The sequence below is a fragment of the Ammodytes marinus genome (genome assembly GCF_949987685.1).
Source record: "Ammodytes marinus genome assembly, chromosome: 20".
Lineage (NCBI taxonomy): Eukaryota > Metazoa > Chordata > Actinopteri > Uranoscopiformes > Ammodytidae > Ammodytes > Ammodytes marinus.
Genome location: NC_137224.1, coordinates 5,615,991 through 5,634,703, shown reverse-complemented (window position 1 = coordinate 5,634,703; position 18,713 = coordinate 5,615,991). Strand labels below are relative to the sequence as shown.

The 18,713-nt window shown below is 42.2% G+C and overlaps 2 protein-coding genes across 3 annotated transcripts in view; both read right to left on the bottom strand.

Annotated features, from left to right (window-relative positions):
• Positions 1-13,905, bottom strand: part of ttyh2 (tweety family member 2) — a 59,066-nt gene extending 45,161 nt beyond the window's left edge. For both annotated transcript variants that reach the window (XM_080048786.1, XM_080048787.1), the window contains exons 1-2: positions 13,487-13,905; positions 1,981-2,153 (exon numbers count right to left, since the gene is read on the bottom strand). In XM_080048786.1, coding sequence (XP_079904912.1) covers positions 1,981-2,153; positions 13,487-13,615 — 302 coding nt within the window. In that variant the 5' untranslated portion in view covers positions 13,616-13,905. The remainder of the gene's footprint in view (positions 1-1,980; positions 2,154-13,486) is intronic.
• Positions 13,906-15,061: 1,156 nt separating this feature from the next.
• Positions 15,062-18,206, bottom strand: rpl38 (ribosomal protein L38). Its single transcript, XM_080048635.1, has 5 exons — positions 18,167-18,206; positions 17,933-17,959; positions 17,301-17,361; positions 16,686-16,808; positions 15,062-15,127 (listed from the first exon to the last, which is right to left on the bottom strand). Exons 2-5 carry the CDS (start codon positions 17,933-17,935, stop codon positions 15,102-15,104), a joined length of 213 nt encoding a protein of 70 aa, XP_079904761.1. The 5' UTR covers positions 17,936-17,959; positions 18,167-18,206; the 3' UTR covers positions 15,062-15,101.
• Between the last annotated feature and the right edge of the window lie 507 nt (positions 18,207-18,713).

Sequence of the window (18,713 nt, the reverse complement as noted above, 5' to 3'; positions counted from 1 at the left end):
TAACCCAAACCCTAACCCCACCCTAACCCCAACCCCAACCCTAACCCTAACCCTAACCCTAACCCCAACCCTAACCCTAACCCCAACCCTAACCCCAACCCTAACCCTAACCCTAACCCTAACCCTAACCCTAACCCCAACCCTAACCCTAACCCTAACCCTAACCCTAACCCTAACCCTCTAACCCTAACCCTAACCCTAACCCTAACCCAACCCTAACCCCAACCCTAACCCTAACCCTAACCCTAACCCTAACCCTCTAACCCTAACCCTAACCCCAACCCTAACCCTAACCCTCTAACCCTAACCCAATAGCCAAATACCCTAAATGTGTAACCACTAAGACCTGTTGTTGCAATTTTGCAACGTTGTTAGGAATTTTTTTTTTTTTTTTATATATATTTTCCTGATCAGAGGCTCGCTAAAACAATTTTAAAAAGGAGAAAAAAATCCTACATCAACAAAATCAATGCTTGGGTTTCACAGGGTTAAGTCCAAAATAAAAAGTGCTTTGACAACAAGCACTGTCCACAATCGCTGACTAAACCTTTAAGACTAGTACTAGAATCCCTGCACCTAAAGTTACAATATAGTAAGAGAGAGAGATTATTACATTTGCCTCATATGTATGTATGAGTATTCTATACCGCAAAGCAATCTTTCTGCATACATTCAATTTTGTTGCATTTTGTTTTGCAGACTCAGTTGATGCATTCCACCAGAGGTCTTTAGAGGTGAAGAGGTGTGTGCGCCGGTTGCACATTGTCAGCAGAATATATAATATAATATATAATACTCCCACAATCAGGATGGGTTATCTCCCTTCAACAATGGGGCTTGCCAGTCAGAATGCTAATTAATGGCAATGTTGCTGCCAGTGATTACCAATTCCCCTCTGAAAACCTAAGGTCATAGCTTCCTAAGGAGTCGTTTCGGAAAACTGAATGTACAGATATCAAAAACTTTAACTTTTTTTTGATGCACACTTTATGTTTGGTTTTGAAGCCTTTAATCATACAGATATGTGGAGAGAGAGAGAGAGTCAGGGTTATCACTATCAGAGAAATTTCATCAACATCAATGACTCGCAGAGGCAGATCAAAGAACGGTCTCATCAAAAGGCAGACGAATAAAGAGAACTGTGCTGTGCCACTGTGAATGCGTCTGCAGAATTGCAAGTAGAAGCTTAGGGTAGTTCAAAAGAAAGGTGGACTGACAGGTATATATACCAGGAAAAAAAGACCCTGAACACTTCTGGAATACATGTGGGAAAACAAGAGATAGGGTTACAAAGAGACATTTAGTATGGACAAATATGGAGAGTAACCCCACTTTGAACTGTAATGTATAGGGCAATGTCAAATAAGGAACATACATCCACTGCCTTTAACACAGATTACAAGTGAGATCAGTTTTAAAAAGTAACTAAAGATAGCATTTAGTCAAAAAGAAATCATCTTAAGTTACTGCATGAGAGTGGGGATGTGACTGAGGATGACATTTGTGGTGTTAACCCAAGTATGTATATTCTTACAACTTGTCCATTGTTCGCTTGTCTCATACGTTTGTTACTACGGATATGTGAGTGTAACAGTAGAACTAAGCGAAATCTCTTACCATGTGTTTGTTTTTTTGTCAATGCAGAAGTATTTATGTAATGTTAAATGTCTAATTTGGTTTGATCTTTTGTGTGGACCCCAGGAAGAATAGTTACTACGGTAAAAAATAATGGGGATCCTGAATAATAAGTTATGAATTTAATTTGGGAACACAGAATGAGCAGAAACCGACTGAGAGCGTTTGCTTTTGAAAAACATCATGGCACTTACAGCTTCACGTGAGGAATACTGAAAGACCAATACAACACATTGGAAAACACAAAATGTGGTGCAGACATCAACAGTGTGTGTGTGCACTCTCAATCAGCAGTTAAAGAGATAGCATCCTGTCTGGTGCGTTCTCCATTCTCCATTCTCTCACCATGTGATGAGGCCAGCCGCCACGGCCGACCATGTGACGCAGCAGGAGTTGGGCTTCTTGCTCTCCTCCTCCTCCTCTTTGCGGCAGCAGCACAGACAGCTCAGGTAGATGGCCAGGCACAGCAGGTTCAGGCCCAGCCCCGCAGCCGCCACGCAGCCAAGGAATATCAGAGACTATGGAGGTAGAGAGAGAGAGAGAGAGAGAGAGAGAGAGAGAAGGTCAGACAAGTCAAAAACAAACAAACAAAAACACAAAGCGGCATCAGAGCTTATGTTTGGCCTCAGGCAACGAACAACACATTTTGACCTGGAACGCAAGGTCACTTATGATAACTATAACTAAGCACTCTTTTCGGTTTTTCTTTTCTTTGCAACTGGTGACATCTTTCTCCTCTTCACCTAGTCATTCTGACCCCTCAACCCAGCCTGACTGCGCTTCCCCAAAAGCAGCATCACAAAGGTTTTTATTGCCGGACAGATGTGTAAGCAACAAGAGAACAATGACAAAGACGTGACTAACTGTGTATCGACCAAACATGGAAGCGGGACAAAAAAGGGCCAACGGATGCAAGGTCTTCGTTCTTTGTGAATGATGTTGGTGAATTATGTTTGTTGCTGCCAATACTGGTTGAGTAATAAAGCAGCTGTTGCTAACATGTTAGCTGTAGTAAGACATAACAATAGTAGGCCTATGTCGAGGTCTGTGACTTTGAATTGTGTGCTAATGATTTGACCATTCAGTTTTTACTGAAAAAATATGGCTTCCATTTAACACGCGCAAAAGGATCATATCTCAATAGTTAATCAGATAACAGGTGTATCCCTTTGTCCCCTGACAAAAGTACGTCCCTCTCAGCATCACAATGGAAAATATGCTCTGTGACTCCGACTCCGAACCAACAACTTCACACTAACGTCAGTCACTGTAATGAGCGCGGTAACGAGACCCATAAGAACAAATGAATGTGTTTGCAACCAGCCTCAGAAACCAGGCCAGCCCAGCCCACACTGTCTCCAGCTGGAAGGCAGACACCTCCCCAGGCATCTCTGCATCTACTTCTCCCACTCATTCCTCCTTTAGCCCCCCACCATCCCGCCTCCTTCTGTGAGAAATGGAGTGCCCCGACCAAAAATAGCAACAAGACCGTCTTAACAGCCTCAAATGAATACTGCATCCATCTGTGCGCAGATGGGTTTATCCAAGCTCTGGCCCTCTTCTTTTTTTTCTCTCTCTCTCCCCCATTTCTCTTCCTTTTTTATTATGTGTCTGAAATCTTTTTGGTGCTGAGCCATATGTTGTCATACTGTAATGAAACCGTCCCACAAGTAAAGTATTGGGATAAAAAAAATTTAAAACAGGGAAGAATTTGCAGGATTATGTCAACGGATCGGATGCTATGAAAGAGCCAGGTTTAGGCTTTATGTCACAAATTGAAACCCCTATTGAAGCCTCTAAACATCTCACACAGCATCTCTCCCATCAACAAAACACATATAGATTTAATATAATATATGTAAATATAGACAGGGCAGTTTATAACACCACTGACTTTGGAATGGTAAACCAGGGTTTGATTCCAGGTCAGGGGTGTGGCAAGTTCAGTGAGGGTCCTCCGCAATTGTAAATCACTTTGGATAAAAGCTTCTGCCAAATGACATGTAATGTAAAGATATATTATTCTGCGAGTCCACTCATTTTGCACTGTTTGCACCATAACTCTTTTTTTTTAATGATAGCCTGCTACCTTCCCCCTAAAAGCCATCCTTCTCCCTCCGCTCCCTGGCTCCATCTGTTGGGGTGCAGTGCCTCATCTTGTCCCATTTCACGGCTACATGCCTTTCATGTGGAACGGACGCGCGCATCTGCTGAAGCAAAAAAAATAATACATTGAAAAAAAAGAAAAAGGCAGGTGCCATAGGACGAGTGTCAAAGGACGGACGTGGTCATTGACCCACTCAACTTTCTCAACTGTCTCTAGTGCCCCATTAAATACTGTAGGTGTGGAAAATGAGTGGATATTTAGTTCAACGGACGGGTTTGTAAAAAGTGTTAATGGGGTGTGTGCTCACTGCTCAGACAGATGGATGGCAGTGTTAACCAAGGTGAGACAAAGAGAAGGGGGAGCTCCACCATAGTCTTGCCTGGGGGTGGGGTGGGGTGGGGCTGCTTCTGATGATGGAATCGTCGGCGTACACTGTGTGTGTGTAATTGAGGTGAAAACAGAAAATGAGATGGCAATGTGGGGCGCAGGTGGATAATATGAACGCGAGGAGGGGGCCAAGGAGGGAAAAAGGGGGGGGGGGATTCCCTTTGAACGCTGGGCCACCCATTCCGCTATATAGCATCGGGAGGGGGAGCGAGTGAAAAGGGCAAATTACAAAACAGCCTATTTGGAATCAGGCAGCATGTGACAGGCCTCCTGCTTAAATTGCCATGCCCCTGTCTTGTGATTCTCCTGCAGCTAGGAGATGCAGAGAAAGAAGGGAATGTGGCAGAGGGAGGGTGGGGGGGGGGCAGAGAGGAGAGTTAAGGACAGTCGACAGGAACTCACACAGACCATAGAAGGTTCCGGCCTCCAAACCCCCTACAAACCCCATTGTATAATTTAAAAAAAATTGCATGGGGAATCAGAAGGGAACTGATGTATTCCTTTCTGAAAGAGACATTCAGTCCTATATTCAGAGGTTGCTTTTAAAACGGTTATGGCCAAAGACAAGACAACACTCTCCACTTTTTTTCTGTCTCTCTCTACTGTACTTTGGTTCTCTGTGGTAGGGATGCAAAAATAATGGCTTCTGAATTATGTAGCATCCATTCGGTGGAGGGTTTGCACACAGACACACAATAAAACCTCATCCAGGGACCGTAAGTTCCAGAGTGCTTCCCTCCTTCGACCTTCCATTACGCCTCAAAACACCATTTATCTTTTACCGACCAGAGTGTGCGCACATTCGCTCTTTGGTAAAAAATCAAATTGGCAGCTCTGTCCACTTAACTGCCGGCTAAATTAGGCCTGAGTAGTTTCCTATAGAGGTAGCCTCGATATGTTAACACCCTTCTCTTTACTTACTCTCTCTCCCCTAGCTGGAGAGGGCCCCTACTCCACTGTTTCCTCTCAATCGTCCCTATAGACAGGGGGTGGGGTGAGCACCAGGCTTGAGGCAATGACACAGGAAAGAAAAGGAAGGAAGATCTCTAGCTGAGCGGAAAGGCAATCCTTACGAGCTGGAGGGTGTAAGTGTGTGTGTAAGTGTGTGTGTGTGTGTGTGTGTGTGTGTGTGTGTGTGTGTGTGTGTGTGTGTGTGTGTGTGTGTGTGTGTGTGTGTGTGGGGAGGAAGAGAGGGTGAAAATAGTGAGACGGCAGGGTGTGGATGAGAGAGAGTGATTACACGGAAAGAGGAAAAACTAGGGGGAAAGAATGCCTGCATGACAAAGTGTGCACGTGCCCTCATCCGTAAAAGGGAAGACAAAGACACAACTCCTCCACGGAGCTATACCTCAGACAGGCTCTTCGTTACTCAGGGCATGGCCCACTTTTCTATCCTATTACGAGTCTATTGTAGATGGCTTGGCCCTGAGGCTGGGAACGTTGCATAATAATACCATGATTTTTCCCGAAATAGTGAGCAAAAACCTAAGAGTGTCTCTGTTGAATGCAGGGAAATGAACACAAAAGAAAAATTAACCAGACGCTCTGCCCCTAAAGGCTGACTAATGTACTCATTGGAGTGATGACACTTAAGTGAACTTGCAAAGTTAACACACGAGGAATGTGTAATAATATTCAAAGGAACTTGGGAGCCATCTGTTACTCAGAAAATACTCCCATGTGGCCCGGGTTTGAGCTATGGATAAAATGTAAAGCTGTCATTCCACAGTCCACTGTTCCAAGGTCTAAAACAATGAATCAATGAATCAAAGACAAATCAATTGATCAATTAAAAGATGATGATTCTCAATTCATCTTCTGTCTACTGTGCAATGGATAAATATACTAATTATGTAAGCACTCAATCCAATACAAAACCCCTGACATAAATCTGTTTTGTTTTTTTCTCCAAATATTCAATGTACAAGTATAAAGGAATGGTTTGTTATACCCAGAAAAAACCTGACCGGAATCTATATATATACAAATAAAAAGCTCAACTTAGTTCTTAAAAGTGAGCACTCTTTAGTGGAGCAGAAAGAGACAGAACACAGGAAATGGAGGATGTGCTGTACGTCAAGGCAGATGCAAAATCACAACAATCTAAGTGGTATATAGCTTGTGCCTTATGCTGAGGGAGCCCATTCAAAAATCTATTTTTTATAGAAAAGTAGTGGCCATAATTAATACATAGAGATGGAAAGCACCTCTTTCGGCTGCAAGTGCATCTGCTGGGCAGGACCCTGGCATGTAACAATGGAATTCCACAAACTTGGAGCGCTGCTAAACACACGCTAAGCGATATGAAGTCTTTCTGCAGGCAAGGCTGCTCCACACAGCAGGTGGCAGCCAGCTGTGCGGAGGTGGAGAAGGTCTCCAGGCGCTGTGTGCACTGATTTACATTATGTGTGTGTGTGTGTGTGTGTGGCCTGAATGGGCAGTGACATTCCTTCAACATGATAGGGGTTAAACGGATGTCAGGTTAGATAGAGAGTAGAAGAAGACATGGACATTCACCTTTTTCAGTTCAAAGCCTAGTGAGCAGGAGGAGCAGAAGATGGTTTGAGTCTTTTTACTTGTACTTTTTAGCGATTAGAATTCTCCAACCCTTTTTCTTAATAGAGTATTCCAGTTTATTTAGTGTTTCAAATCCATAAAGTTGAGGGACTAACAAAAGAAAATGGCCCAAAAAGTTGGAGCAGCAGAGGAAAGCTTACAGTTCTTACTACAATGCAATACAAACCTCTTGAGTAATACTCACATTGCTGTTTGTAAGACAAAAGTTTCTGCCAAGATTTACAATTTCCAAGCTCAAGTTGACATTTATCCCTGATGACTTGATTTTATCTGACTTAGCCAAAGAACCACAGTAGACAATATTAACGTGTTTTCAGTACTCCTCTTTTGCAGAATGCCCCTTTAAAACAGCTAAAACAGGCATATTCCTAATTCATATATGCAAGCAGCCACCAAGCATTCCATTCTTTGATACGTTTAACATTCCGTACAGTATTAATACAGCACTTTATCTAATCAATTTGCAACCCCCATTAAGGGTTAAAAGAAGTCTGTCTGTAAATGACCCACACACCCCTCCTGGAGATCAATGGATCAGTCGGCCTGTCTTCCTCCACACGGCTGCCTGTCCCCCTCTGACCTCTTAGGGTGAACGCCCCAGGGGGACAGGGGCTCTTTTCCGGCACAGTGCACTCAGTCGGGCCTGGTTGCGCTCACAGCTGGGACGCCATAAAAGTCCCAGCAAAGAGACCCATGGGTTATGAATGAGCAATGGAGATGGAGTGGGGAGGAAGAAGGGCCTTTGTCGCTTAAAGGATCCTTTAAATCTGTCATGCTGCTCCTGCCTTGATGCCACTCAACACTTTTGCCATTACAAACTGAAGGTCTCTTGGGCTTCACTCAAATTTCCAAGATAAAGGTGATAAAAGTCAGTGATTCTGGGGAACTATTGTTGTCAAAATCACTTTTTTTGTCAAAACCAGTGAATATCTCCTCTTGGGCTAAACCTGTCTGTACTTCTGTGTATGCTGAAAAAAAAAATCTGGTGTTGATACGCAGCCTAGTCTCTGTAAAAAGGCATGTTGCTAGCTACGGTGGTGGGGCCCCCTTTGTTTATATGCCCTTTGTTTACATACCCGTTTACAGAGCCTATAGGCTGTGTATTAACACCAGAACAAATGTCATTACACACACAGTATGGACAGTTAGTGAACAATTAGTTGATTTTTTCTGATTTTGACAAAAAGTGAATATGACAACAAGCATTCTCCAGAATCGCTGACTTTAACAGCTTTTTGGGTTAAATTGTGCTTATTGCTTATTTATGTTGTTCTTTGCTTATTGGGACATCTTTGGAGTGCAGCGGTGCGTGTCCACTTCCTATTTCCTTGAAAACCTCCTATGAACCCAAAAGCTCAAACCCTTCCCTGGGGGGAGTCAGGGGGGTCACGATTTAGACGCTACATCCCCCCACAACAAAGGAAATCCAACCCCTCCACCCCCTTATAGCTGTCTTTGAGGAGCAGCCTTTCATTGTTGTTTCTGCTGGAAGGGGAATATGGCTGCGTGAATCCGCTTGTCCCAGTTTGTGCAGACTTTCGGGGGGTACACACGTTTGATCACTTCATCACCAACTAAAATTATGACACCAAGAAACACAGAGGAATACAAAACAATATTAACCCCCCCCCCACACACACACACACACAATGGATAGTTATTCAGTGATGTCACGTCTTGTTTGAATATTGTTCAGATCAGCACGAGGGATGGACGTGCTGCCTTATTAGTACAGACCTGGGCCACACCATCTAGCCAATCAGCTGATGCTAATCACATGGCTTGAAGCAATACAGAGACATATCGGGGTTAATGACCTTCTGGAAAGCCAGAGGGGACCCTGTGAGTGTGTCTTTCTACGTGTATAGATGATACAACCAGGGATTATGTAGGTGACTGCTTATGGAAGAGGCTGAGCTGAGGTGAATCACTATTCTACCAATACTCTTACACAGTCATTCTCACAATGAGGGAGAGGCTGAGGTGGGACAAGGAGCATGGAAATAAATCAAGTATAACTGATTCAGATTTTTTGGTGAGGAGGCAATGGCAGTTTCCATTGTAATCAGAGGGGCTGTGATAGCTGAACAGATAATGGATTTTAAGCCCTTGGAATGAAGCACAATTTGCATTTTCTATTAGACAAACTCAGCACAGCTAACGCAACGGCTTAAGCGTTCAATTGTAAAAAAGCAGCTGTAATCGCTCAAAGTTTAGTGGCTCGTACAAAATAATTATGTGAAGGTCGGCTGCTGCGAAGGCATAATCCAATATGTGAGATCATAAAATTCGGACGATTAGCAAACGTTCCTAAATTTAATTCAGAATTTAATTAAAATGTTATGTTCAATGAAACAACATTAACACAACTATCATCGCAGCAGTACAATCAAAGTAAAGTGCGTCTCTTGAGGGACAGAAAATACATATTTTATCCTGGGGATTTCCCATAGATCCTCCCAGTCTTCCACACATGGCACATCCATTTAGAATTGTAGTATATGTAGTTCTACCGTAGAGGAAAAATAAATGCTGATGACAACAAAAAAAAAAGTAAAGTGGGAGAGCGAGACACAGGGAAAACAAAGACAACAGAAAAAAACAGAAAGGTCCGGAGAAGGAGGAGACTGTGTGGATGCACCAGAAGAACAAAACATTGTTCCCAGGGAATCTGTGTTAGGAAAGCGCACTAGAGCAAGACCATCCAGTTTGTTAAGAGCGTTGTGTTTACTCCTGTAATTGAATAGCATGGCTGGCTGTGGTTTGTTCATTCTTTAGGTCACGGTTATAGCGAGATGAAAAAGCTTTTAAACTAAACCAACATTAAGGTGATCAGTGGTGAGACGAGAAATACAGATGTTGTTTTTTGTCGGGAACATAAAAAGTGCCGCTTCTAACCAAATGTTTCCTGTGACGGAGGACAAACAATTGTTCTTTAAGCATCGGTAATTCCGTGCGGTAATGTGTGAAATGTACTTAGACCTGGTCCGTGTTTGTTAAGGTAATAAAAACTGATTTGCTTTCAAAGTCTGCAACCACTGAGTATGCTATGCTGTCAGTTCTTCTTTAAACATAATAACAGTAAAAATATTGCATTTTCAAAGAATGTGGGCCAGCTATAACCTCCAGTTAGTTGAATTGGCCCTGATAATAGCAATAACACAGGCTCAGAGACCAAAAGATAACACAGACAGACACACACCATAACATAAAGCAAACAGAAGTACATTGCTCAGTCAGTGTAATGCACATTTTCCCCATACTTGTTTTCTTGGCATTCAACTCTAGCATTATGTCACTTAGAGACCTAATAGTAGGTTTTATGATTACCTTAAAGTCACCAATTTAATGTTGTGATTGTGACCCTGGCAGGTTTAGACAGTATGAGAGTGGCTGATGAGGAACAGCAGCCCATGAGATAGACATACAGAGAGTATGTGATACATGTTGTTTGAGTCTCAAAGCAGGAAATGAGAAGGGAAGTCAGATGGACAGGGACCTGCTGACCTACACATGATGCCTGGCCCGACACACACACACACACACACACACACACACACACACACACACACACACACACACACACACACACACACACACACACAGATATTAGGAAAAAACTAGGCCTGTGTCCTATTTTTGGGCGTGCTTTTTCAGTTTTTTCAGTGTTTGCCCTCTTTCAGTCCTCCCGACAAGGGCAGATGAGGAGCATGACACACGAGACCAGGCCATACAGAGGAGATCAGCAGATTACCTCAGGCCCAATGCGCATCCCCAAAGCAATCACCAACAACGCTCAGGTCGGGTGTCACTTTCTCTGCAAGAACTGCAGGGTTAAAGGCCTATATGTATGCTTATCGGTTTCCTAACAGCTCCTGAACGCACCATTCCCAACTGCGGAATCGGGTTTGGAAAATGTTCATAAACTTCCCTACAAGTATCATGTTCAATTCACGTTGTTATTGGCCAGGTGTGCCGAGGAGTGAACGTGGGCCAAGTTTTGAAGGTCACTCACTCTTCACAGAACTTTTTTGTCAATGAGTTCAACACAGATTACTTCAAGGACTTCCCAAAAGGGTACAGTCTGTCCTGAGTCTCGGAGAAACATCAGGGACGCCAGTGGACTGTGCCAAAAACAGGCTTCACGATTAATCCTTTGAGTGTAGAATGTATAAATATGTTTGCCCTTGGTAGCAGTGAGACATCAAGTCTCACTACAACTGTAGAGTGTTTCAGGCATACAGCACACCAACTATCCGAAATATGTGACCGTGAGATATAAGAGAATAATAACTGACTCATTGTAAGAAGACATAAGAAATTAGGGACAAACTCCCAGTCAGGTGATTCAGCTGAGGGACATTCCACTACTGAGAATACCAGTGTCCGACAGAGTGTGAGAAAAACCTACTACCACACACACGAACACACACACACACACACACACACACACACACACACACACACACACACACACAGACAAAGACCAGTAAAAGATCACAACCCCTCGCATTCCATCACATGCACTGGCCCAGAGCCAAGCAAGGAATTCACCAGGATTGCCCCTCACTACAGTTAACTGGGTTACAGGCACAGCTCCATAGCTTCCATACTTGTCTCTACCCACCACAGCAGAGGCGGGCGGCCAACTGAACATCGATTCAGCAATTCCTTTTACAAAAGAGTGGACTACACATTACACAGCTCGATTGTAAAGCTTGAAATGTTGGCCCTGTTATAGACTGATTTATAAACACTGTTAATACAGCACTTGCTATGCTGTTAATCATCCCAGCGCAGAAACATACTGAATTAAATCTTAACTTATCTACAATATACTGCTGCATATCAAAGTAATTAGACTGATATGAGTATTCATTAGCTATATTAACGCTGGCCCTAAATAACTCAAGTGTAATTCACAGCTTAACAAGTACATCCAGGGGCAATATAAATTCTCCTCCACGTTTTCATCCCTCTTCATTGCATATTATCACCGCTGCCTGCTACATGCAGACAAAACAGGAGGCGGTGATCACAATTAAGCTCTCCAGCCCACAAAGGAGAGGGAATGCAGTGGCCTAAATAGCCTTGCATCAGCGGCTTGAAAATTGTGTCATGGGCTTTGTTTCTTTACAAGGAAAAAAAATAGCTCTAAGAAGTGGCATGCACGAAGGGCTTGACCTATATCTTGTGTCAAGTGGACAAAAGAGAGCAAGAGTATATGAGAGAAGGAAGTGTGAGCAACAGAGTTAACAATAAAAGTCACAGAGAAGAAGAGGGCTTGATGGTTGCTACAGTGTGATGGGGGTTTCCCTACTCCAGCTTGAGTGTGTGTCTGTATTTGACAGTCTGCTGCTGGGGCTCACCACCTTTTCACACCCCGTGGCACTAACCCTATACTTCAAACTGGCAGCGTGAGAACAATTTTGCCTTTTTAAGTCTATGGCCCCCTGATACCAGCACACCATAAATCCAGTTTAGCTGTGTGGCCATATGATAGAGGAGAAACCACATGGAACTGCCACTGTTGAAGAGGAGATAGCAGCTTAAAGGTGCAGTAAGCTGTTTCAGGGGAGGGGGATTTGTTTACATTTTCAGAGCCTGCAGTTGGTTGACAAAACATGTTTTTTCTCTAGGCTAAATGTCATTCTTAGTATTGAATAATGATATCATCATTAATTGAAACTAAATTATTTTGAGGCACCTGGAACCAAAACTGTGGGCCGTACCAATGTAAACAAAAACAGTGAAACAGTAACTTTTCAGGTAGCTTCCTAACTTCACACAGTGTTCCAGGGATCCAATTTTCATGTGAGGAAAAGTTTATTCGGTTATAAGACTATACCATAAGAAATGGTCACTTCTCTCTGACACACCCCAAGTTACATAGTGCACCTTTAAAGCAAAGGGCAGTATAGCAGCATCACTTGTCGAGGTCAATGATTTAGTGCCATAAGATCCTCTTGGGGCAGCAATGAACTTTAACGTCACCAGTTCTCAGCGTGGTGCATGAACCCACGTGCACAGACAGATGCTAAGCTGTAACCTTGAAAAATACAGCCAAATGATAAAACATTCATAGTGCCTGACATGTGTTCACATGCAGCAGGTCATTAGTCAGCCAACACAGGAGAGCCCAGCCCTCTTCTTCCAAACTGTGTGAAACGCTCCTGTCACCACTGCTGGGGGTGGGAACCACAGTTATGTCACATCTACTCCAACATACACCCAACACAAGTGTGCCCCTTCATCCTCTCTCCAGCAGACACAAAGCCTACTTATATGTCCCACTTAAAACCCAAATGAAAGCTCCATTCCAAGTCCATTGAGGCATACTTACACGTCTTTTTACTACTGGCAAATTTCTGTAGATCTATATTCCTTGGTATAACACACACGACCCATGGTGTGATCACCACTTTAGCAAAGACATTTAAAGAAAACCCCCTAAAAAACAATACCCAGAGTATCTCTGACCTTGCTGACCTACAACATGGGGCTGTTGACCCTTCAATCAAGACAGCTGTAACTTTGGTGAACAGAGGGACATAGGGGCCACTTGTGTCATTAATAATGCAAAATGCAGGAGGCAGCAGAATTTATAGTGATTGTAAGGTACCCAGCAGCTGATCATGGTGATACTAGATGAGTCAGGGAAATGATACATTGAGGATAAGCACAGGGGTTAAATGTTACAATTCCAACATAAGAGTCACTGTTGAAGAGTGATAATAGGTTTTGTAGGATATGTCCTTAATAACGGGCTCCTTCACTGACCTGCTGGTAGTTCTCCTCTTCAGGCTTGAAGCCGTTGTCAATGGGCTGAAACCTCAGGTTGATATGAGGGAAATTGTGGAGCCAGTAAGTCCACCAGGGCGCAATGTAATCCACCCGAGCCGACGACATCCCGGACACCCCGAGAAAAAAAGTTTAGGCTGCAGCCCAAATTAGCCTCCCTTTAACTAAAGCGAGCAGTCTGGTCCGCTGCCGGGGGAATCCTAATCCCGTCTCATATCAAACAAAGACAATGATAAAACCATACTCGTCTTTGGAAACGCACTCTCAGCCACACATGAGAGGGAACTCACAAGTCCTGCAGGGACAGCAGAAGAGTGGAAATCCAATAGAGGGTGTTCATGAAAAGAAGAAATAATCACAGTGCGCCCATGTCCCCGTGCATGTGTGGACGCACTACACGGCTCCTATCTATCCGACAGACAGCGGCTCCAAACGCACCGAACACAGTGACCAGCGGCGGCGCGCTGAGGACACGAGGAGATACGGGAACGCGCACAGACAGACACTCCTCCGCTGAGTTTAGACATGTCAGTCTGTCAGCATGTCCGATCATTGTAATTTGGAAATACACACATACTCCACATTTATTGATGGTCTAGACTGTACAACTGATATAATTTTCCTCTTGACATCCAATTTCATCGTTTGAGTTGTCAATCGGCCTCTTTGTGGAATGAATGGCTATACTGCCACCTAGTGTTCAAACGAGACAATTACATAAACGTGAACCTACAGAATGGGTAAATGTCCTGTCCTCAAAGGGGACGTCCGAGTACAACACCAGCATTATACCATCTTCTTGATCCTTACCACAAACGGTGTTTGATCACTTTGATAAGTGTAGCAGTCTTTACAAATATTGACATCTTTCAAAAAAAAAACTACTGGAGCCAACACAATGCCTATTTATTGTAAAGTAAAGTTTCACAGCTCGTCCATCGTGATGAGTGCCTGTCCCTAATGGTTTTTACTACGAGTATCAATAAAGGAGTGAGTAGATGTAGACCTACCAGTGTTTTAATAGGTTTATGTGATGGTGCACCTGGGCAGAATGTTTTTCATGATTGAAATGTATATATACACACAAACAATACATTATCAGGTCAATAAAAAGGGTACTTTTTTTTGTTCGTGGCATTTTCATGTCAAATGAGTAAATGTCCAAACTTCAAGTTCAAATCAGGAATATTGTTTGCCTTTAGACAATGCATTTCGCTTAAATCCTCTTCGACCAATAATAAGTGGTACATCTGTGGACATTTCAGTGACACCTTGAGGTAAGGTAGCTTCAGGAGTGTGTTCAGGGCATTGTCAACAGAAAAATATTGAGGTTCATATTTAAAATGTTTTAACATAAATTAGTGTTCTCAGATTACTTTTCAGTTTGATTATAGCTCAAATGTGACATCTTGTGGAAATGGAAATCATGACCCATACTATTTTAACATTCTGGCTACAAACTATCACAAGGAAGCTGCTTTAAACATCACAAAATATGTTTTTTTAAAATCATGTGTGCATGAGAAAACAGTGGACAAACCACAGACAATTAACTTAGTTTTCCAATTTTTATTACAATTTGTACATCACGGATTTACTTGAGCTCCTTCACAGCCAGACCTGGAAAGAGAAAGATAACAGGTAAGAAAATATTCAACCCAACATCCCTGCAGCAAAAGACTTACAACTCATTTCCTGCAACCAAAACGTCTTGAAGGAATATGCCACAAGTATTTATGTAATTGCTTTTGACATCCCCTTAGCATAGACACTTTGCATTAACCTTGATAGAACATCTGACCACTCACTGGTCTCAGTTACATGGCAATAGTTGATTTGGTCTAAAAATGATATACTTTATACATAAATAGCAAAGAGACTTCTGTGATTTCAGAAAGGTTGTCTTACAACTTGTCAAACTAATTAAAAATGTAAAAGTAATGAGCTGAATGCAAAATATTCCACACATTTCTTAATTTAAAAATCAGTGGTGTCAAGGTAGATTCATATTTGCAACAGTTAATTACATTTGACAGATCTCCAATGATTAAAAAAAATGGATGAGCTATTTATACACCATTTTCTTTCTGAACTAAAACTACATAATTATCAGAAGCACAATCTTTGAGGACAATTTCTTATACTAAAAGGAAAATAGTTTCAAGGCAGTTTTAATCCACCCACTTGAATAACAATATCCTTTACTGTTCAACTAGAATCATGTATGACAGCCACATAGGGAAATGTTTTAAAACTCAGCAGCACATTCAAATAAACGTAAAAAAAGGGTCCATAGTACATCATCATAACAGACAACTTGATTCAGTCATATTCTGCCACACCAGCAAACACTTGCCTCCCTCTGACTTTTTTTATAGACCTTTAAAAAATTTAATATTTCTCCTTTCTGCATTACACTGTTTGGCACATGTTCCAATTTCACGTTTTACAGTATTTAAAATGGATGTCATGTGCCGGTTCAACCCTCTCCATCAGCCTGAAGACCGTTCTAATGTTATAAATCTACCCTGGCAACCGTGTCTGCGATTGGGCTTTCAGCTGCATTTTTTTTATATCCCACATAGATGTTTCCCTAATAAAACTACTGCAAAACTCAGTAAAGATTTTACTGTAAACAACTAGAGTTTAAATACATCTTATTCTAACCCAGATGCATAATGTATGTTCCTGAGGCCCAATGAACACGTTGAATCCATTTCCTCCATCTGCACTGTTTTTTTATGACTGCTCTGAAACATACTTTGTTTACGTCAGCTTGAGTTTTTATTGTAAGCACATTGCTTCCTTTTACACTATTACTACCACTACAGCCATCCCCTGCAGTCAAAAGAAATGCATCACGCCATCCATGTGCATACACTAGAACCACCAGAAACTCAGCATCCCACGCATAGAAGGTACAGGTACCTTTTGAGTTGAAAGATGCAAACTACTTGGAACAGAACAGTACGACTGTTCAGTCATTTAGATGCAAATGGGCTCCACTGTGTCCAACCCATTGATGCCTGATGCTGCACGACGCAACATGAATCTCCTGTCTGTCGCGCAGCATCAGGCATCAATGGGTTAACTAGGATTTCCCATTAGAACCAAGAGTGCTTTGCAGATGTCTCCATCTCTTGACATCACAAGTTGACTTCATGTTACTTAAACTGACCTGGGGGCAGGGACTGTTTGAGCTTCTCGGCCTTCTCCTTGTCTGTGATGACCAGGGTGTACAGGTACCTGCTGCAGCGCACCTTGAACTTTACATTGTCCTTGTTCTTCTTGATCTTGACGGCTGCAAAGAGACAAACAAGCCAGGGTCAGATTCAACTAAACATCTACTTGAATTTAAATCACAATTAAAAGCAACACTGATGGATGGAATATTTGAACCTTTTTAAAACACTGCTGCGTTTCATAATTTAAAATTCCTCAGAAATGTATTGTGAACTAAGACAGGAGTTTCCTAGAAATTAATGCTCTGTTATGTCCAAGAAAAGGTTTGATCTTTATTCAATGATGAGTGTTGGAAACTGGTCAGAACTTATCTTTACTAAGTTCAACTCTGCTGCAAATAAAGGTCACATTGCAATCATTAAGTGCCAATTAATGTTATTTGCCTTGCAAGGAACAGCAATTACACAGGCAATTAAAAAGGGAATAGACTAGGTTAAACAATTTCCTTCAAACATACCTGTGTTTCAAATGACAACCTTACATTGTAACCTACACTGACTAGTACATCAACCAGTACAGGCAGGTGAGACAGTTGAATAGTTTAACTTACACTTGGCATCCTTCCTCCTGGCTGTTAGCAGGAAATCTTTGATTTCTTCTATCTTGCGAGGCTACAAATAAATAAGAGCAGACACAATTATTATCCAGACAGAGGGCAAACAGTCAAGAGTGAGGGCAGACAGTAAAGTGATGTTAGGGGACCGGTGGAACTGATGTTTCTGTTAAAATTCCGAAACCCAGCACTAGGTCCATCATTAGTCTTGCAAGCATGTGAAATTCATCACGAGCACAGCAGCTTGAGATGTTTGGACGTCTTGCTGACGGCCAAAGCACGTCTTCATTCAAAACAACAAGCTTCTACAAACGTGAGGCACCAATGGTTAACGTAACAGCTACACACATACAGTAGACAATTTGAATATTAGTTACTTTATGATGCAGGTTGTTTAAAACGACTATGGACTGGTGCACATGTGTATTTGCGACAAGCTGTAGTCGGGCGGCCCAGGTTAGCATCGGGCTAATGCTAATCACCAATGCCAGTCGCTTCGCAGCCAGTTTGTCAAAACACTTATCACAACAAACATTTTGCGGAACACCATGCAACAAAAAAACTTTATTTTACAGTATTCGCTATGCAGTCTTGGGTAAACACATATTTGAAAGAGAATAAGTCCTTACCATGTTGCCTTGTCAGCGGACTGAACGCTACGGGAAAAGCAAAGAAAGATGGAGTCAGATCATCGGTTATAACAACGCTAAGAAAAGTGTTGAAAGGGAAATAACAATCACAATGTATCGCTACGGAGACGTTTTATTATAATATGTAAGAAACATGGATGTAACATTTATGGTTAAAGCGGATGGATGATGATAGAAATCATGATTTTGTTCATGTGTGAATATAACACTCACTCAGTCTGCCAGAGAGGGGATGAAAGGGGTGGGACTTCCGGTTAGGGAAGAATTTATACGGCACTACGGGAAGCAAAGAGGGCCATAAAGAGGGAAACGCGTATTATCCGGTATCGTTTTAGTTTGTAAATGCAATGTCAACCCGAACGTGCTCTGCGTTTAGGAAGTTTGTTTTAACTCTTGTATAGTCAAACGTGTTTAGTAAAACCTACAACACACCTAAACCCAAAACATGTGTGAACCCCAGCTTGTTTTATCTGTTGCTTTGCTCTTGTTTTTCTCTTTTTTAATGCTCAGTGTTTGTTTCTGCTTTCTCTAAATGTGTTATTTGTTTTACAAGCTTGTTTTAATGTATTCATGTGCTCAAAGTGTCTCACAGAAATGACATTCATGGAGTAATTTAAATTAAAACAGAAATGGAATGTCACATAAAACAGGAATAAAAGCGTAAGAAAATAAGATGTACTTCATCTGGTGCAGGGATAAGGAAAAAAGCCTGAAGAGGGCGAAAATCCAACAACACTTGTAGTCCACAGTCGTAAGCCGA

Excerpts from the sequence above, each read along its gene's own strand:
- rpl38 (XM_080048635.1), bottom strand. Across the intron at positions 16,809-17,300 it reads CAGGAGGAAGGATGCCAAGT|CCGTCAAGATCAAGAAGAAC; the intron begins GTAAGTTAAACT and ends GTCTCTTTGCAG. Across the intron at positions 15,128-16,685 it reads CAAACAGTCCCTGCCCCCAG|GTCTGGCTGTGAAGGAGCTC; the intron begins GTCAGTTTAAGT and ends TTCTCTTTCCAG.